This window comes from Salvia hispanica, chromosome 3 (genome assembly GCF_029641045.1).
Source record: "Salvia hispanica isolate PSC_SH4W2 chromosome 3, Shi_PSC_v1, whole genome shotgun sequence".
Classification (NCBI taxonomy): Eukaryota; Viridiplantae; Streptophyta; class Magnoliopsida; order Lamiales; family Lamiaceae; genus Salvia; species Salvia hispanica.
In genome coordinates, this window is record NC_142694.1 from 44,054,865 (window position 1) to 44,076,571 (window position 21,707).

The following is a 21,707-nucleotide window of genomic DNA, read 5'->3' on the forward strand; positions in this document are numbered from 1 at the left end:
TCTCAATTCTCACAAGATATTCAGCAACAATTACCAGACAACATCCCAATAGAACAAATCGAAATAGCAAACATCATAAGAATAGTAATCAAAACGGAATTCAACTCCATCACAAGCAGATCAGAACGTAGACAGAATAACCAAAATGAATCCAGTAACAAAAGCGACAAGCTCGACTTCCAAAAGTGAAGTTCGAGACGGAAATGAGTAGCAAACAGAAAATAAAAGAACGATTGTTTCTTCGCCCTCAAAAGGACGGTGTTGCACTGATACGTAACTCACGAAAACGAAAACCTCCCTTAACCACCAGAATTCCCCATATCCCTAGTGTGTGTGTGTGAGCTAAGAGTGTGACTGTGTGAGGAGTGTGACGAAAAAAAGTTCATGTTTCTTGTTGCGCACTCCTCCATTTATAAGCGTCGAGGTGGGGCCCAGCGAGGTATTGATTGACTTGATTGCCCTCAGCTATTGGCTTCCTTCCTCTAGCTTTTCCTCGTGATTCTGCTCATCCCGTTCCTGCTCCTCGCTAGATCAACTCCTCCAGCATCTCCTGGATCTAGCGCTACACACACACCTGGCTTAACAAAACTTGTTAGATCCAGCAGAAATGTGATGTTTTTCACTATATAACCAATGCATGAAATTAGCCTTATCAAACTGCTCACACTTAAACCATACTTGTCCTCAAGTATAAAGACAAGAAGAGAAAAGAATAAGGCGAATTTCAGGCATGGTTATCCCCTTGACCGACTCTACAGATTCTAGACAAAACTCCTACACCTAGACACAACTGAGACAAGGCTAGACACTAAAACAAAAAAAAAAAACACATAATCACATAAGATGAAAACATATAAACACATATGCATGAACTGGTTTCAACTTTTAGGCAACCGTCCCCACAAGATTAAGGTCAATCCAACAGGCTGCACTCCTCCAAATAGGCCCTTTTCTCCCCTCTACCTAGCCAATCTGTCAGCTCGTCAAGATAGCCTTTTACTTCCCCAATTGTTAGATTCACTCGATCGCTCATTCCTTACCAGGGATGTTAGGACCGATTCTCTCTTAAGTTATTGCCAAACCACTGAAACCTCGGGTTATGAGAATTCCTCCTTCTATCCTCCGTCACTATCCCCCTTTTTTTCTTTTTTTTTTTTTTTTTTTTTTTTTTTTCTTTCTGGACTTCGTCCAGCTTATACCTCCTTGATTTCCTGGACTTCGTCCAGCTTATACCTCCTTGATTTCCTGGACTTCGTCCAGCTTATACCTCCTTGATTTTTTTCTCTCTTTTTATTTCCTCCTCTGGACTTCGTCCAGCTTATACCTCCAGATTTTTATGATTATATATTTTTTCCTTTTTTTTTCTCCTTCTTAAATTCTTTTCCTTCAGCATTCAGTGGCAGCCCTTTGTCATGTGTTAGCTCTAAGTTATCAAAGGCTTATAACTCACTTCTAAAGTAGGGCTTCACAACTGAGCAAGTAAAGGCATTTACTATCGTTCTCGCTTCATTCAGATTGGTTCGGCTTACTAAAGAATCAGGCTTCTAAGTTGGAATACCTCCTATTTTCAATTACTCTCCCTAAGGGAATCTGCCGTATTATATTCACTAGTTCATGCGACACAATTCTAGACCTACAACTTCGCAAAGCATAATAATACTGCATTGACTCCTCTTCCCCCTCCCGCTTCACTCAAGCTTGGCCTCAAGCCATCGTCGTGAAGGGGGGAAAACAGAGAATTCAATGCAGAAATAAACAACAATTCTAATTATAAAAACAAACCAACTTCTCACACTTAGACCGAGCAACGGGCTAAGTGGGAGAAGAATAAACCAACAGAAAACACAGAACTTCTCACACTTAGACCAAGCATTGGGCTAAGTGGGAGAAGATAGCATAAAACACAGAAAACGAATGAAAACAAGACACAGAAAAAGAACACAAAAACTAAAATTTACTTGGTCTGGGGAAAATGCTCATTTCTGGGGCTGGCTCTCGCGAGAGCCAGACGGTGGTGGAACACTGGGGCGGTTTGTTTTCACTTTCTTCTTCGCTGGTTGCTCCAGCTCTTCCTTTCCTTCTGCAGCTTGATCGAGTCCTGGTTTCCTCATTAGCATTTTCGTCCTCGGTGGATTTGGAACTTTCTCGGGAATAGTCGGGGTGGTCAACTGCTGGAATGGCTTGATCGAGGGACTGCTGTGGATGATCTTCTGTGCCTCGCCACTTGACCCAGGAGTCGACTTCGACTGGGTCAAGGGAAGCGTCTGATGCAGCCATTTCAACATCCGCGTAGATATCTCCACAGCTTCCGCCACTCTTTCACTTTGTTTGGCACATTTCGTGGCCAAATCTGCTACGTTGCTGCTCAGAACTTTTACTTCTTCCCGACTCCCATTGAGTTCCTTCCGTATTCCCCCGAGTTCCTTCATCATCTCCTTTTTCATCAGTTGCATTTCCTTTTTCATGTCCTGCACTTCTTTCCTAAGCTCTTCCACCTCTTCACTTGGCATGGCCTCCTCAGCTTCCTCTAATTGATTCCCTTGACCGCGACCTAAAAAAATATGAAGACCCCAGACTCCTGGGTCAAGGTTAAAGTACGAGACATAAACCCCCTTTGAGTTTGGGTCTTCGAAAATATTTTTGGAAATTTTTGAATTTTTATTTTGTTTGGATTTTCTTTGTCTTCTAAAGCAATTAAACTATGTACAATTACCTTTGAATATTCTCGAATCCCCTGGATCAGTGTGTAAAAACATAACATTTCCCTTGACCCAGGAGTTCATCGAGAATATTCCTTTGTCTGGCTAAGTGATAACTGAGAGCGCACGTAGTGGTATTTCCTCCACTACGCATAGCTCAGAATTATCCCTATAGACTTTCAATCTATGGCCATTAACAAGAAAAGGGACCGAGTTAGGAGCACTTCCCTGGATTTCCACTGCTCCGTGTGCGCGGAGGCCAACGATGGTATATGGACCTACCCACTTTGACTTCAACTTCCCTGGCATTAGCTTGAGTCTGGACTGAAATAGAAGTACTTTCTGCCCCACCTGAAGTTCCTTGACCCGGAGGTTCTTGTCGTGCCAGAGCTTCGTTCTTTCCTTGTACCACATTGCTGAATCGAATGCCTCTAGCCGTAGTTCCTCCAGCTCCTGTAATTGCAGCTTCCTTTCTTCTTCACATGCCACAGACTTCATATTCATTTCCTTAATGGCCCAGTATGCCTTGTGCTCCACTTCCACGGGTAAGTGACACATTTTCCCAAACACCAACCTATAAGGTGACATCCCGATTGGTGTCTTGTAAGCAGTTCTATACGCCCACAAAGCATCGTCAAGGCGTTTACTCCAATCCTTCCTTGTGGTGTTAACTGATTTTTCCAAAATACTCTTTATCTCCCTATTAGAGACTTCAGCTTGCCCATTCGATTGGGGGTGATATGGTGTAGACAATCTATGATGCACGCCGTATTTCCTCATGAGCGCTTCTATAGTGCGGTTGCAGAAGTGTGTTCCTTGATCTGAGATAATCGCTCTAGGAACTCCATATCTGCTGAAAATGTTTGACTTCAGAAACTTGGCCACCTCTTTAGACTCACAAGTGGGCGTAGCCTTCGCCTCTATCCATTTGGAAACGTAGTCTACAGCGACCAATATGTAAGCATTTCCGTACGACGACGGAAATGGGCCCATAAAATCCATCCCCCAAACATCGAAAATTTCGCAGATCACTATGGGCACTTGGGGCATCTCATCTCGTCTCGAGATTCCCCCTGTCTGTTGACACCTTTCGCAGCATTGACAGTATTCAAAGGCATCCTTGTTCAATGTAGGCCAGTAGAATCCACTGTCTAGAACTTTCCTTGCGGTTCTCCTTGGTCCGAAATGCCCTCCACACGCCAAGGAGTGACAATGATGGAGTACATCTCTTTGTTCCCATTCAGGAATGCAACGTCGAATTATCTGATCTGCACACATCTTCCAAAGATAAGGATCATCCCAGAAGTAATATTTGGCTTCGCTTTTAAGCTTCATCTTCTGGGCCCGGGAGGCTTCCCCTGAACTTGGCACCTCTCCCGTGACCAAGTAATTTGCCAGGTCTGCGTACCATGGTTCTGCGTTACGTACGCGCTTTCCTCGATCAGATTCTCCTGGACCTGTTAAAACTAAGACAGATTCCCAGCTTATCGGTCTAGGTGGTTCGTCCATATAGTACAAATGTTCTTCGGGAAAAACATCGGGAATAGCCTCGTCCGTATCTCCTTGATGAATTCTACTCAAGTGGTCAGCCACTCGATTCTCTGTTCCTCTTTTGTCTCTTACTTCCCAATCAAACTCCTGTAGAAGTAGGACCCATCGAATTAGCCTTGGCTTTGATTCTTTCTTAGCTAGCAAGTACTTTATTGCTGCATGATCAGTGAAAACAATAACCTTTGACCCAAGAAGATAAGGGCGGAATTTTTCGAACGAGTAGACGACAGCCAACATTTCCTTCTCCGTAGTATCGTAATTCTTCTGAGCTTGATTTAGTGTCTTGGACGCATAGAAAATTACGTAGTTTTTCCCATCTATCTTCTGCCCTAGGACGGCTCCCACAGCGAAATCGCTCGCGTCGCACATTATCTCAAAAGGGTGATTCCAGTCCGGTGCCCTGATAATTGGTGCGGACACTAGTCTCTCCTTGAGCAATTGAAATGCCCTCTTGCATCCCTCATCAAACTCGAACTCCACATCGTTGTGCAGCAAATGAGTGAGTGGTTGCGCAATTTTTGCAAAGTCCTTGATAAACCTTCGATAAAACCCTGCGTGACCGAGGAATCCTCTAACTTCCTTTTGATTTGTAGGGTAAGGTAGCTTTGCAATCACTTCCACCTTTGCCTTGTCCACTTGTATTCCTCTTTCAGAGACCACATGACCTAAAACAATCCCCTCAGTTACCATGAAGTGACATTTTTCAAAATTCAGGACTAGATGTTTCTCTTGACATCTTTGCAGCACTAGGTCAAGGCTGGCTAAACAAGTATCAAATGAGCCTCCATATACAGTGAAATCATCCATGAATATCTCGATGCATACCTCTAGTAGATCCGAAAAAATACTCATCATACAACGTTGGAATGTACCTGGTGCATTACATAGACCAAATGGCATCCTTCGGTAGGCATAAGTTCCAAAAGGGCATGTAAATGTGGTCTTTTCCTGGTCCTCTGGGTTCACGAAAATCTGGAAATAACCGCTATATCCGTCGAGGAAACAGAAATACTGTTTGCCAGCCAGCCTCTCTAGCATCTGGTCAATGAATGGTAAAGGAAAATGATCCTTTTTGGTGGCTTCATTTAGTTTCCTATAGTCGATGCACATCCTCCATCCAGTGACCAGTCGAGTAGGCACCAACTCATTCTTGTCATTCTTCACCACTTGTATTCCAGATTTCTTCGGTACCATGTGAACCGGACTGACCCACTCGCTATCTGGAATAGAGTATATGATTCCAAGGGACAGTAGTTTCAGAACTTCCTTGAGCACTTCCTCCCTCATGTTTGGATTCAGTTTCCTTTGTGGATCACGCCGAGCCTTTGCCCCTTCCTCTAGTCTGATGTGGTGCATGCAAAGATCAGGGCTAATTCCAACTAGGTCAGAAAGTGTCCACCCTATGGCCTTCTTGTTCCTCCTTATTACTTCCAGCAGCGCACTCTCTTGGTCTTCAGTCAAGCGGCTGTTAATTATCACTGGACAAGTTTCTCCTTCCTCCAGGTATGCATACTTTAAATTTTCAGGCAAAGTTTTCAACTCCTTCTTCGGTGTGATGGCTTCCTGAGGTAAAGGGTTCTCCGCCTTACTTCTTGGCGCCATTTCCTCTAGATTCGCTCCCTCGTCTGGGCTCTTCTCCTGAACAGATCTGGCTGATTGGAATGATAGTGGCTGGTGGCAGAATGCCATGATCGCTTCATTGATCTGATCATCTGTCAAGTCCTGTGTGAAAAAAGTTTCACACCATCCTGTCACCTCCTTTTCTACAGTCTGGCTCAGCTCCGAATTGTCAAACTGTTCCTGCATTAGTTCAGTCTCAAGATATTCTTGGACTAGGGGGTTAATTACATCTACAACATGCAAGTTTTCAACATCAAGCGGTTTTTTCATAGCTTCTTCAATGTTGAAGGTGTATTTCTCCCCATGATAGTCCAGGCATATGGTTCCATCAAACACATCAATAACAGTCTTCGCGGTGCGAAGGAAAGGTCTCCCCAGTAACACCCCACTAGACTCAGCAGATTCATTACCCCTCATTTTTATCACATGAAAATCAGCTGGGTATAGGAAATCATGCACTCTGACTATGACATTTTCCAATACTCCCTCAGGCGATATGCATGTTCTATCGGCCAACTGAATCACTACTTTAGTATCGACCAAACTGACTCCCACCAATTTTTTATATATTGACAGCGGTAGGACATTTATCGAAGCACCTAGATCACACATGGCATGCTCAATTTTAATATCACCTATAGAAATAGGAAGAGTGAACATACCTGGATCTGTACACTTTGACGGCATCCTCCTCTTTTGTATCACGGCGGATACATTTTCTCCTATAACAATCTTCCCATCAGGTTTGGTTTTTCCTGCTATGAATTCCTTGATGAACTTGCTGAAGGTGGGTATTTTCAGAGCCTGCAAAAAGGGTAGGTTAATCTCCAGCTTACTAAATATTTCCACAAGGTCCTCAGTATCATCTTTCTTTTTCTTGGCTTCTCCTCGATATGGGAATGGTTTGGGTCGCTTTACTGCATTCGTGGAACTCCCTGCTGGGGCTGCACCTGTCTCCCTGCTTCCCTCTTTAAGTTCCAACTCAGGTTCTGGATCAAGGAAAAATGGGTCACTTAGTCGAGGCATAGATCCCCTTAAATCTCCCTCCTGGAGGTCATCCTGTATAGGAATTTCTCTGAGTCCAGGATCATCTCCTCGAGACTTCTGATTCCCCTTTTCTCCGTTCATCTGTGAGGGTGTCTCCTCGTTTATCACTTGCTTCGGTCCTTCATAGCCTTTCCCCGATCTCAAGGTAATTTGACTAATATTTGCTCGGTCTGGTGGTTTGACAGTGGCAGGCAATTTCCCTTCATTTCCCCGCATTTCGTTCAGCGACGTGGCCAACTGGGACATCTGCTTTGCCAACATGTCCATGGCAGACTTCTGCTCCTGCTGGGCATCTTGAATTTTGTGCACCACGTCATTGTTAGCCTGCATGTTATTCTGCATGTGTTGTTGGAAATTTACCAGGTCATGCACCATGTCATCAAGATTCCGCTGTGGTCGGAAACCTTGAATTGAACTGGGATTAAATCCTTGATTTTGATTGGTTCCAACCACCTGGTTCTGGCGAAAATTTCCCTGACCTCCTTGATTATTGTTGTACTGGGTTGCTGGACCTGGGTGACTCTGTTGGAAATTTTGATTGTTTCCTGAATTGTTCCTCTGATGCGGTGGCACATAAGAATTCCCTTGGTTGCTCTGGTTCCTGTTGTTCCAGTTATGCTGATCCCCTTGGTTACGGAAATTCCAGTTGTTCAGCCCCTCTTGCTGCTTCCCTGCCCAGTTAGAATTATGCTGTGGTCCTTCCTGATTCCGGCTGGGCCATGTCTGCTGGTTCTCCGCTGGACCTGGGTGTTGTGACTGTGGTTGTTGGTTCCCTTCAGCCCATCTGAAACAAGGATTGTCCCTCCATGGTGCCTCCTTAATCTTCCACTGGTTCCAGTTGGTATTTTGATTACTTTGATTCCAATTCCCCATTGCATTCACTTGAGCTTGGAAATCTCCATCGAGTGAGGGATTATTGTAAAATTGAAGCTGATGTTCCTCTTGACCTGGGTTTTTTTCCTTATCAGTCGACCCAGGGGTATTTTTCTTTTCAATGGCATTTAGCAGTGCCTTCTCCAGTCGATCTATTCTGTCTCTAACCTCTTCTCCTTCTCGTTCCTTAACTGTGTTCGCGGAGCTTCTCCTCATGATAGCACGCGGGCAGTCATACGCCTTCTTCGCGTCGATTAATCTTCCCAGAATCTCGCGTGCCTCGCTTGCCTTATTCTTGGTGAAATTCCCCCCGCTCGAGGAATTCATTAAGTCCTTGGACTCAGGATTTGCCCCTTCGTAGAATAGATAAAATGTTTCAGCCTCCGTCATCCTGTGATTTGGGCAAGCGTCAAGCAGGCCTTTAAACCGAGACCAATATTGGCTTAAAGATTCATCGTAGTCCTGCTTACACTCTTGAATTTCTTTTTTCAAAGCGTTTGTCTTATTGGACGGAAAGAAATAGTCCAGGAACTCCAATTTGAAATCCCTCCATGTGGTGATCGAGTCAGGTGGAAGCCTCAGCAACCAAGTGTTTGCCTCTCCTTTCAATGCAAATGGAATCGCTCGCAGGCGATAGTCCTCCTCGGTAGTTTCGTTAGGCCTTTTCTGGATGCTACATAGCTTACTAAACTCGTTCAAAAACTCATAAGGACACTCATTCCTCCGTCCAGAGAATGTAGGTAAAACGCCCAGCACATTCGTCTTGATCTCAATAGACCGCTGACGTTGATTTGACACTATGGCATGAGCTGGCTCTCCGTCGAGATGTGCAGTTAGCGAACCAATCTCTGGGTCTAGGTCCACTAAGTTTGCCATTACAGACTCCTCTTCCTCCCTTTCCGAATGCTCAGTTTCTGACGACGACCGTGAATCCTCTTTCCCCGATGAATTCCACTCTTCTTCACTCCCTGATTCAAACGGAAATGGATCTACAGTTGACAACCCCGATCTGGTAGTTATGGCGGATGTTGATTCCTTAACTTGCCACTTCAACTGCACGTTCCTTGACCAAGATGGGTTGCTCCAGATTCCTGACCTTGAGCCCTTGCTCATAAACTGCCAAAAGCGAAATTCAAAAGATTAAAACTATTTACACCAAATCTCTAAACACATAAACAAACTACGCCATCCATCCCCGGCAACGGCGCCATTTGAAGAGTTGATTTTCTTGCTTGCTGTATCCTATCAATTTCTAATTACACACTTCCTAGATCCAGTAAATCAACTAGATCACAAGGTCTAGAGACTCACAAGACTGGAAGTCTGGTCGTTGGTACGCAAGCAAACCTTCAAAACCCTCAACCACAGATACTAAACTAGCACAGGGAAGTAGGGATCGATCCCACAGAGATGGACTCGTAAAATACATGCGTAGAGAATTGGAAACTATTTTTGGGTTGGCTGCTGCCACGCATATTTTGGGTTGAGGAATTTAACTAAGTGAATTTGGAAATAAAGTATGCTATGCTAACTGCTAGATCTAGGCAAAAAATGAATTATGTATAAGAACTAAATCAAATCAACTACTAGATCTGGGACTTCTACGAACATCTCTAGACCAAGGAGATTAAAACAAGTGGGGACCAAACTCTGAAAAAGGTAAGTACGGACAGAATCGAATCTGCAGCCTAACTAACTAAAGCATCAACTGAAAATGACTTCATCTTCTTCAACGAACACAAATAAATGCAGAGATCGAGAAAAACAAACTCAGATGTAGATTGGAAACATAATTTTAACGGTAAACGAAACAACGACGGAAATCACACTACTAGACGAAGCAAACCAAGCAGAACAAAATCCCCATAATTTCATGCACAAATTCACCTCCCCTGTTCAGATCCACACTTCGGATGCTAAATCCACTCCGGATCCAAGCATCCGAACAAGAATCCAACCAAACACAACTCCATAATCAACGATTCTCAATTCTCACAAGATATTCAGCAACAATTACCAGACAACATCCCAATAGAACAAATCGAAATAGCAAACATCATAAGAATAGTAATCAAAACGGAATTCAACTCCATCACAAGCAGATCAGAACGTAGACAGAATAACCAAAATGAATCCAGTAACAAAAGCGACAAGCTCGACTTCCAAAAGTGAAGTTCGAGACGGAAATGAGTAGCAAACAGAAAATAAAAGAACGATTGTTTCTTCGCCCTCAAAAGGACGGTGTTGCACTGATACGTAACTCACGAAAACGAAAACCTCCCTTAACCACCAGAATTCCCCATATCCCTAGTGTGTGTGTGTGAGCTAAGAGTGTGACTGTGTGAGGAGTGTGACGAAAAAAAGTTCATGTTTCTTGTTGCGCACTCCTCCATTTATAAGCGTCGAGGTGGGGCCCAGCGAGGTATTGATTGACTTGATTGCCCTCAGCTATTGGCTTCCTTCCTCTAGCTTTTCCTCGTGATTCTGCTCATCCCGTTCCTGCTCCTCGCTAGATCAACTCCTCCAGCATCTCCTGGATCTAGCGCTACACACACACCTGGCTTAACAAAACTTGTTAGATCCAGCAGAAATGTGATGTTTTTCACTATATAACCAATGCATGAAATTAGCCTTATCACTAGGCCATATGCTCATTACTCCTTCATTCCCTAATTTGCCCCTGTTCCACACCCTCTTCTATTCCCAATGGACCATTCCTCTAGGGGCATTTCCGTCATTCCATGCATGCTCAGCCGCTACCCTCCATGTTTTCAGAGATGTTTCTGCACCAAAAACTATACGCATGCAACTATCTTGTGTGTGTTTTTTCCCTTGTTTGACTCTTCGTTTATCTCTTTTTTTGTAACTATATATACACATATATGCACACATATTCACGCACTCATATGATTGGTTGATTGCAAGGCCCCTTTTCAACCCCTATAAAATGGGCACATTACATACATTCCATGCACAAAATCACATTCTCTCCATCAAGATCTCTCTTTTCTTTTCCTCTTGATTATAATGGAAGGTAGAGATCAAAATCTTGGAAATGGAGGGTCGAGATGGAATCCAACGAAGGAGCAAATAGACATGCTGGAGGGCTTATACAGACAGGGTTTGAGAACTCCAACTGCTGAGCAGATTCATCAAATCAGTGCAAGGCTAGGAGATTATGGCCACATCGAGGGCAAAAACGTCTTTTACTGGTTCCAGAATCACAAAGCCAGGCAAAGGCAGAAGCAGAATCAGAATCAGAAGCAGGAGACTTTTGCTTTCTACAATCGCTTTCTTCATTCACCTTCTCCTCTTTACCACAATGGTAATGCATTTTTACACCACTACTATGTGTGTTTGTGTGTCATGTCTCTTCATATATATTCTGTTTGGGAAAATTCAGAAAAATAATGGATTTTTACCGACCATCTCAATCAGTATGATTGCTGTTTAGGAAAAAGATTGGATTTTTACCTACCATCTTCATCACAATTGCTAAATTAATGACTGATGGTTATGTGCATTTTCATTTCCAAAAAATACTTCATTTATTTCAATGTGAATTATTGCCAAAGCATTTCCATTTTCCAAAAAAAAAAAGATACTTCATATTCAGCAACCTTTTATTTGTGAACATTTTCTCAATTTATTACACTATGGATGTGACCCAAGTTTGCTACTACTATATTTTTGCAGTGGTTTGTAGCCCATGTTACATTCCTCCACAAAAGAATGATCCAGTGTTCTACCACAATCAGCACAGGGTACAACTCCCTACAGCGTCTGGTGATTTTAAGAGGTGTACACCAATCCCACAAACCACTTATTCATGCCATCCCACACTAACGGATCAAAGGCATGATTCTCAATCAACGGAGCATCTAAGCCATGATCAAGAAACACTTGATTTATTCCCAATCCACCCCACTGGAATCTTGAAGCCAAGAAGTGATAATGAGCATAATGAATTCAAGAACCCTAGTTTTTGTGATGATAGTTCATCATTAATGCTATCAATTTCTGGTTATGATCGTCCCTTTTTTGATTTCTTTGGTGAGAATTGAATTGCTCGTGTTGGTTGGTTGTTAGAGTAGAATTTGACAGTAAAAATGTGATCTTTATAAAAGTCACTGAATTCTAGGGCTTTTTCAGGGATGACTGACAGAATCTGTTGATTTGTGGGTTGAATTATCATTTTTTAATCAAACTTTTTGAGGGTTTTGAAGTTTTGTACTTTGGAATGTTGAGGCAACTGACACAAGACATTGCTCATCTCTTTTGGCCATGACAAAAATGCTGTTTGTGCTCAAGTGAGAGAGAGGGTATCTAGTAGAGAGAGTATCATGCTGCATTAAATTTTTGTCACTATATATAATTAGTTAATAAAAGTAAGTAAATATAAATACCAATGTTCACAATTAGCCCCCAATTATAAATACATGCTGAATTGCTTTTGTCAGTATAATTTATTAATTCATGAATAAAAGTAATTAATACTAATAAATACGGAGTACTAATTTTCTCAATTTGGCCCCAATTTAAAATTTGTTCTAGTAATGACTCCTAATTAATAAACAGAATGAAATTGTACTCTCTGCCATTAATGGGCCTTGATATTGTATGACTAATTCGGGCTAACTGGGCTTTAGTATTGACCATAGCCCCAACTTAATGAAATTGTAAAGGAATATGAGGGGAGCATATTTTTCTGAATTTGAATATCAAAAAATAATATTGTTAGCCTAAATATGGTATTTTTTTCAATTAATTAATAGATATACATCTGGAAAAAATTAGGTTGATATCTATTTTTTTTAAAAAAATTCAGACAATTAAATTATTTATGAATCAAATAGCGATCTCCTGGAAGAATTCATTCTGGTAAATAATTACAATCAAATTGTTTAATCTGAAAGAAATAAAAATGGCAGCTTTGCGTTGTAGGGATTTTAGCATATCAACCAAAAGCTGCATTTTTTAAATTCATCCATGGACAAACCTTCGTCTTGGTATTCCAACCTCTACATATACTATTATTCTTGAGAGATAGGGAGAGAGGGAGAGAGATGGAGGAGGGATTGCTGTTGGTGGGAGAGAGGAGAAGAAGATGGAAGGAAATAGGGGAAGAGGTGAAGAGGTTGGGATATATAGCTGCGCCAATGGTGGCCGTCACTCTATCATTCTACTTGCTCGAGATTGTCTCATTGATTATGGTCGGCCATTTAGGGGAACTCGCTCTTTCCAGCGCCGCCATAGCCATTTCTCTTGCTGGGATCACTGGCTTCAGTTTTCTTGTATACACATTTCATATCGCTCTCTCTCTGTTCCTTTTTTTTTGTTATTTAAATGAATTAATAAGCCGGAGTATTTGGTTTCTGGATTCAAAAATCATCAAAGATTGAATTTTTATTGTGCTTGGATGCTGTGCCTGCCATTGGGGAAATCTTGAACATGCAGCTTAGTAATTTCCTATTTATATTAGCTGAGTTGGTTGAAAGGGGAAGTTTGTACTTTGAGCACATACTTAGTTCATTGCTGATTATTTGGTTGTTGTCACTTAGAATTGTTTCTGGATTCAAAAATTCACCAAAGATTGAATTTTTCTTGTGCTTGGATGTTGTGCTGCCATTGGGGAAACCTTGAACATGCAGCTTTGTGATTTCCTATTTATATTAGCTGAGTTGGTTGAAAGGGGAAGTTGGTAGTCTGAGCAGACTTAGTTCATTTGTTTCTCACTTGCTGTAGCAAAAGGTGTATGTCTTGCTTGTTTGTTACTATTATAAAGAGAGAGTTGATTGGTTGCTTCCCCTCATTGGTTATGTTTGGACTGCATTTTGTTGATAATTCCATGTTTTTGGCTGCCACTTAGTTGTGTTTAAGACTCAATTAGGGCTTCTAGGACCAGAAAGTTGCATACTTATCTTATGATTGGTGATAGGGAATGAGAAGATTTCGTGTGAGTGAATGTTTCCGTGACTCACACTTGCTGTCTTCAGTTTGCTTAAGTGATTTGAGTGATTACTTATTAAGTATGGTTACTCAATTTCAATAGGGGCTATGAGATGTTGTGTTTTTTGTCTCGTAGATTGGCACACAACAGTATGATTTGGTGGTTTTTATCGACTCACTTTTGGTCTATGATATGTTCTTTCAATTCATATGCAGTTCAAACCAAGATTTGTAACTTATATCTTTGAGAATCTGTTGAGCTTGCAAGACTGTGATTTAATGGATGTATGTTGAACCCTTTTTAAGTCGAATCACTTCGTCTATGGAAAACCTTCCTGAGCTTTCACCCATTGCCTGATTGCAAACAATGTTCTTATTGATCAGATATTCTATTTATTGCAATTCATATGAATTGATTTAAAGTTGATTGATTGTTTCTGATCTGTTGTGGAACAGTTGGGTATGGCCAGTGCATTAGAAACGATTAGTGGACAAGCTTTTGGAGCTCAACAATACAAAAAACTGGGGACTCAGACTTATACTGCTATCTTTTCTCTGATAATCGTGTGCGTTCCTCTCTCCATCTTGTGGATTTACGTGGAGGACTTACTCAAGTATGTCGGCCAAGACCCTCAGATTTCTCGCGAAGCAGGAAGATTTTCAATGTGGCTTATCCCTGCACTCTTTGGCTCCGCGATTCTTCAACCACTCATTCGGTACTATCAGATGCAGAGCTTGATTTTCCCCATGCTCGTTAGCTCCTGCATGACGCTCTGCTTCCACATACCACTGTGTTGGGCACTGGTTTTCAAGTCGGGATTAGAGAATATCGGAGGTGCAGTTGCCATGGATATTTCGATGTGGTTGAATGTAGCCATGCTAGGTTTATTCATGAAGTACTCCCCCGATTGCCAGAAAACTCGCGCCCCAATTTCTATGAAGATATTTGAAGGCATGAAAGAATTTTTCCGCTACGCGATTCCTTCTGCCCTCATGATTTGGTAATAACTTCTTCTGCACTTGCTAATGATGTGCATTAAAACTATCGTAATTTTCTGAAAATTTGGTGATTGTAGCCTCGAATGGTGGTCATTTGAGCTACTAATTTTGCTTTCAGGGCTATTGCCGAATCCACAGCTTGAAACCTCAGTGCTTTCGATCTGGTAAGTTCTTCCTAAACATTTCTGAATGCTTTATACACTGCAAAAGCTTTTAACCGACTCTGTGTTTGTTTTATTCCTCGTCTTGATAGCTTAAACATCGTTGTAACGCTTTATGCGATACCATTTGGATTAGCAGCAGCAGCAAGGTACTCAATTTTGTGCTTCTCCTTATTTACACTCACAATATAGAGAGTTCCTAACTTTCCGTGACACTTAAACGTGCAGCACTCGAATCTCAAACGAGCTGGGAGCAGGAAGGCCAGAGGGAGCTCGTCTATCTGTCATTGCCTTGATGCTCCTTGCAGCACTAAACTCTTTAATTGTAAGCCTTACCATCTTTCCCAGTGGGAAGGTCTTTGGTTACATTTTCAGCAACGAGAAGGAAGTCGTGGACTACGTAGCCAACATGGCTCCTCTAGTCTGTCTGTCTATCATAACAGACTGTCTCCAAGGAGTCCTTTCAGGTGCTTACGCGATATTCTCTCGATAATATATAATAGTGTGTGTATATTTGTGAATAACTTGGTTAATCGCCCCGTTGCTGCTTTGATAAGGTGTTGCTAGGGGCTGTGGCTGGCAGCATCTCGGTGCTTACATCAATCTCGTAGCGTTTTACCTCTTTGGGGTCCCGATTGCAGCTGCATTGTCTTTCTGGTTCGACTTTAGAGGGAAAGGGCTGTGGATCGGGATACTGTGTGGGGCAACAATGCAGTCCCTCATGCTTGTGATCATCACGGCTTGCATGAACTGGGAGAAACAGGTTGCCGTTTCTTCTTCATCTTCGTCTTCATTGTTGTTGTTGTCGTCGTCGTTGTTGTTGTTTATGAGAATGGATTTGGACAATGCAGGCAGCAAAGGTGAGGGAGAGGCTATGTGAAGAGGAGTCTTTGTTTGGTGATAGGCTTACATAAACAATCAAATTCATAATTTTGTAGTTTGGAGATATTTTCGTCTGGTTAGTTTTTTTTGGTAACGACTTATAATTATTTTGTTCGTCTGAAATTTATATGTGGAAATAAATTTAATAAACAATTAAATAATTCGATTAATCATCTAGCTTAATCTAAACATATCGTGAGGTAATCGACTCATGAGAATGAGAATGAGACACCATAGCCATAGCTTATCCAAGAATTTTGTTTTAAGGGGTGCTATAAACTGTACCTAACTCTAATTATTCGGAACTTTAAAATTAGACTAATAATCTTTGTTTTGGTCTTTAATTTGTTCTCTTACTTTACTATTTAAATTTTAAAATGAAGGTTCTTAAATCTGTAACTTACACTCCTTCCGTCGAAATAACACATTTTCCTATTTAGTACTCCCTTCGTCCCAGATTTATAGTCACATTTTGCCATAAAAGTCCGTCCCATATTTATAGTCACATTTAGAATTTTCCATATTTGGACACAAAATTTTACCTCATTATTCACTAAAATTACACTCAAATGTCATTATCTACATTAAAATAAATCAAAACAAAAATAAAAAACCAAAAAGTCAAAAAGGCACTCACATTCAACTAACTCACTTCATTTATTACACACTCCATCATCTCACTTCATTTAGAGCATCCACAATACCGGCTAGCCCACCGGCTAGCCGATTCGCGTCGCTAGCCGGTCGACTAGCCGAACTATTGGAATCGGCCAGCGTCGAACCGGCGAAAAAATCGGCGTTGGCTAGCCGATTTGAGGGCGCTGGCCGATGCGCTAGCCGCCATTGTGGCGTGCCGATCGGCCAGCGCCAATTTTCGGTTTTTTTTAAACTTTTTTTTTGAAAACCTATATATACGCGATTTTAGTTTCATTTTCATTTGCACCACTTGTTTTAACGAGTTTTCTCTCTCTCTAAATTTCTGTACAAGAGCAACATCGAGCGATAAGTAACGCGGGTGGTAGCAGTGGTGGTAGTGGTGGGGATGCTGAGGAGTACGAACGACAGATGAACGAGGCTATGGAGGCCTACATGAACCGCAAGCTAGAGCGGTACATGCCAAGGGTCGAACAGCAGGCGGTACCTCGCCCTCCACTGGTTGTCCACCGCCGAGCAGTGATTGATCGGGATCACGTAGCTGCACATCAGCGGCTATGTGACGACTACTTCGCTCCGGACCCACGGTTTCCAGCAAAAAAGTGTTCAGGCGGCGTTTTAGAATGTGCATGGAGTTGTTTATGCGTATCGTTGATGCTTTGGAGCGTCGATATCTTTATTTCCGCTTCAGGCACGATGCGGCTGGCAGACCAGGCCACACCCCAATCCAAAAGTGCACGACGGCAATCAGGCAGTTGGCGTACGGAGGCGCGACAGACATGTGGGATGAGTACCTCCACATCGGTGAGACGACTTCTCTGGAATGTCTGGAGTTTTTCTGTCAGGGCGTGATTCAAATTTTCGGTGAGCAGTACCTTCGAAGCCCAACCCCCCAAGATTGTCAGGATCTGATGCAGATGCACGGGGAGCAGCATGGGTTGCCCGGGATGTTAGGCAGCATAGATTGTATGCATTGGGAGTGGAAGAACTGTCCAAGTGCCTGGAAAGGGGCCTACACGACCGGCTACAAGGGAAAGAATCCCACGATGATCCTCGAGGCCGTAGCTGTTTACCGGCTGTGGATTTGGCATGCGTATTTTGGGGTAGCCGGGTCGAACAACGACCTCAATGTCCTCAACTCGTTGCCCCTCTTCAACGAGGTGTCAGGGCATCGGTCCAGCCGTCTCATTTGTGGCCAACAGCAACCGGCATGATATGGGCTACTACTTGGCGGATGGGATATACCCTAGGTGGCCTGTCTTTGTGAAGACGATCAGGCACGCGGCGGATGACAAGAAGGCCTACTTTGCGGAACGGCAGGAGTCGGCGTGCAAGGACGTGGAGCGCGCATTTGGTGTGCTCCAGTCTCGATGGGCGGCAATTAAGGGTCCAACGCGTTTGTGGGATATCAAATGCGTTGCTGATATAATGTAAGCCTGCATTATCATGCACAACATGATCGTCGAAGACGAAGGCGTACAACTGACTAGTTGGGCCAATGACGATGAAGCCGGTCCAAGCCACGGAACGGCCACCCCTAGCGTACGACATGGGGTATCTCACGATGAAGTCGGCCGCCTCCAGAAATATGCCGACATGCGCTAAGTGGATGCTCATATTCAACTCCAAAAGGATATAATTGAAGAGTTGTGGGCACGGAAGACTGCACGGCGATAGTTTTTTTTCTTTATTATGTAATTTATTTTTTTAAATGAATGTATTTTTTTTAATGTAATTAATGATTTTTCCCGTATATGTCTCGTAAATTTAATTCCGTAATTTAATCGTAAATTTAATCCCGCAAATGTAGTTGTTTTTGAATTATTTTTATTGCGGCTGGCCTATGGCTGGCCTATTTGAGTAAATGCTGACGTGGCAGGTGGATTTTTAGTGCTGCTGACGTGGCAGGGAGAGAGAGTGGCTGGCCTATGGCTGACCTATTCTTATTGTGGATGCTCTTATTACACACTCCATCATCTCACTCCACCATCTCATTTCATTTATTACACACTCCATCTCTCACTTCATTAATTACACACTCCACCAATTCCTTAAATCCCGTGCCATAACTAAATGTGACTATAAATGTGAGACGGAGGGAGTAGTACGCCTTAAATAAGATGACAAATTTTTAAATTTAAAAAAATAATAAAGTAGTAACATTTTCTCTCAATTAATATACCAAACCTTTTTTATTTTCTCTACTTGAAATGTTCAACTTTTTTTGTTTCTCAATTTAATACTCTCAAGTCCCACCCATATTTTTTCTTCCCAATTGAACACATTAGTCAACAACTTCTAAAATCATGTGTTCATTAAGAAATGTGTTATATAACTTATATTAGTTGGAACGGAGGGGGTTTAACTTGCGCATTATTACACGAAAATTAAAATCTATATTAGAAGATTTATAAAAATAAAAACGTACTTCATCTTATCCCATTTATCCAATTAAACCAAACGGTCGCCCAAACTTATGAGCCCAACTAAAATGGGGTTTAACCTTTTTGGCCCAACTCATTCCTCTATCATTATATACTGCCTTCACTAATTTTCCAATGTTGAATATGATTTGCATTCCAAAAGATATATATTACTAATACAAATTATATAAAAAGTGAGATTAAATTTCATTAATTTTTCCTAAGATTAAATTTCATTAATTTTTCCTAACTTCTTTTTCTTCATACGTATTTTTTAAAATTTGAGTCGAATCAACTATAGATAATATTTGGTGGACAAAAAAAGTAAATGTGATATGTCGGTTCAATATGAAATATGAGCTAAATTTTTTAAGGTTTCAAAAATTTTATAAATAAAAAAAAAACACAAAAAAAATATTTGGGTAGGGACTTAAGCCCTCCCTCTCTTCCTAATGTGTCCGCCCATGGCTATAAGCATTTTACAGACTTTGAAAAATATTTCGAACAACTATGGACCTCTGTAGTTATCTAATAATCTCTACATACAGTCTAACACTAAAACAATGCAACCATTTTGGAGGCAATCCATTGTTTGTCGTCTAATATGACAGAACTTTCAAAAAGTAATTTTTTTTCAACAAATTGGAAGATGACAATAATGTTTCATACCTCATTATGGGTACTAATTTTCCATCCGTCAGGTCATGTGGTCCGTCATAATTTGGAGCTGAATATGGCCGCCATATATATAACGAAATGAAGTCACTTAATACGTGAAAATAACCTAATACGGAGTATTTTTTAATAAAAAGTCACCCAACTATATTTGTTCATTTCGCAATTTGGAGGTGGAATTGGGCGCGATTCCAGCTTGTATTAACCATATATGTTCATTTTATAAATTGATTTGACTCTTTTGTGTATTCACTACTGTCCCATAAATGATTTAGAAATCCTCTCTATGCAAATATCCAGAGGATTCACCAAATTACCGTTGAAGCCTCGCTATGCAAATATCAAGAGTTACCATAAAAATTGGGGTTGTCAAGTATAAATTTTGTAGTAGCTGAATTTCTCTTTGCTTTCCCTAATTTATTCTGTCTTAAAAATACACAGTTTAAAGATGTAAATTGCACACCCCTATCTATCAATAATCTTTCCTTCATTCTCATTCCATTTCACTTCAGTTATAAATTATAAAGAAGAATGAAGTAAGAAAGCAAACGACACTAGACTACTAGAGTATGTAACATTTACATAAGAGAATTGCCATGAATTTAATTAATTAATTAATTTACACAAGAGGATTGCCATAAACTCTTTAATTGTAAATCTTTCCCAGTACATTTTCAGCAACGAGAATGAAGTCATGAAAGAATTTTTGCCACCTATCGTCTGCGGGCCGCCGCCCATGAAATGTCATCCTCCGGTGGCGGGATGAGATTTCATGGGCAGCAGCCTGCAGGTGATGGGTGGCAGCGACAGCAGGACGTCGACCGCTACCACATGGGCAAGGGGATGACATTTCATGGGCGGCGGGGAGAGGGTGAGAGGTTGCAGAGGGAGATGGTGAGGAGAATTGGGAGAAGACAATTCACTGTGGTCTGTGGATGATGATGGTATGGAGAAATGACTATCGATTTACTTCTTTATATAGACTAAATTACATTCGTATTTCACCATTTTTCACAATTATGAATCCCGTGACCGTTTTTTCACCATTTTCTCATGGACAAAATTATAATACTATTGTACTCTATTTTATCTATTTAAGAATAAGTCAGGTTGGCACCTGTACAAAAAAGTTTGTTTAAATTTTACATTTAATTGTTTTTCATCTTATGGGCGTTTTATTCAACTAGTACTTTCTTCATCAAGTACCCCTTTTATGTGCATACATATTTTTACATCAAACAATCAATGCTGTGCTGATGAAGCATCAAATGGCTGGTTGTATTAGACAGTTTAAGTTAATTCATCATTTATTTTGGTTGTTTGATTAGTTTAATTGATCATTTTATTCATTTAACGTTCCTTCATTTGCTTCAGTCATTCTACTTGTTGGGGTTTGAGATATTTTGGCATGAAACTAGATGATATAGAGTTGAAGGGTAGGCATTGGTATTTTCTAAGTCAAACTATGTTGAACATGCATTAATTCTACTGATTATGCTTGAAATGGGGTATTAAAATGACTATGACTTAAAGTAAATTTTGAATAAATTACTTCCATACATGGGATGAAGAAGAAAATGTCATGTTGAAAGACTGACTTGATTCCCTTAATTTGTTTGTACTTTCGTAAATCCTCACTTGCTCATAATAAGAATAACACAGACAACAAGATGCTCCCAAACACAAACGTCATCTATTGTTGATTTAGTTGGATTGTTTCTTTCCCAAATCCTCAATTGCTCGTATTAATGACGCTAATTTGTGTGTCTAATGATACAACAAATTTAAATTAGGGTACACAAATAGAAGCGTCCTAAAAAAGCAAAAGATTTAAAATAATTGGCCTTAACTTAGAGACGTTTTCTTTTGAGTCCTAAATTATGATTATTTTTTAAAATTTCTAAATATTTGCGTTTCAATTTATTTTTATAGTATAAATATAATTGAAAAAGTATAAAAAGTAGGCAGATATAATTTCTAAATGTTTGCGTCTCAATTTATTTTTCTGTATATCTTCAATTCAGCTGAATATTATATTAAATAACAAAAATTAATAAGTTTTAATCAATATTTATAGTGTCCATGAATTCATAGTTTTAATCAAAACTAAATTTAAATAAGCTTAAAATCTAAATTTAAAATTTAATTTTATAAATTTAAATCAATATTGAAAT

The 21,707-nt window shown here is 40.8% G+C and overlaps 2 protein-coding genes across 2 annotated transcripts; both read left to right on the forward strand.

The window, feature by feature from the left end:
- The first annotated feature begins 10,817 nt into the window (after positions 1–10,817).
- Positions 10,818–11,854, forward strand: LOC125210128 (WUSCHEL-related homeobox 2-like). Its single transcript, XM_048109705.1, has 2 exons — positions 10,818–11,115; positions 11,487–11,854. The coding sequence occupies exons 1-2, from the start codon at positions 10,818–10,820 to the stop codon at positions 11,852–11,854; spliced, it is 666 nt and encodes a 221-aa protein (XP_047965662.1).
- An 867-nt stretch (positions 11,855–12,721) lies between these two features.
- Positions 12,722–15,951, forward strand: LOC125212304 (protein DETOXIFICATION 12-like). The gene is made up of 7 exons (XM_048112430.2): positions 12,722–13,084; positions 14,196–14,740; positions 14,816–14,902; positions 14,992–15,048; positions 15,128–15,366; positions 15,457–15,662; positions 15,751–15,951. Exons 1-7 carry the CDS (start codon positions 12,857–12,859, stop codon positions 15,811–15,813), a joined length of 1,425 nt encoding a protein of 474 aa, XP_047968387.1. The 5' UTR covers positions 12,722–12,856; the 3' UTR covers positions 15,814–15,951.
- Positions 15,952–21,707: the final 5,756 nt, after the last annotated feature.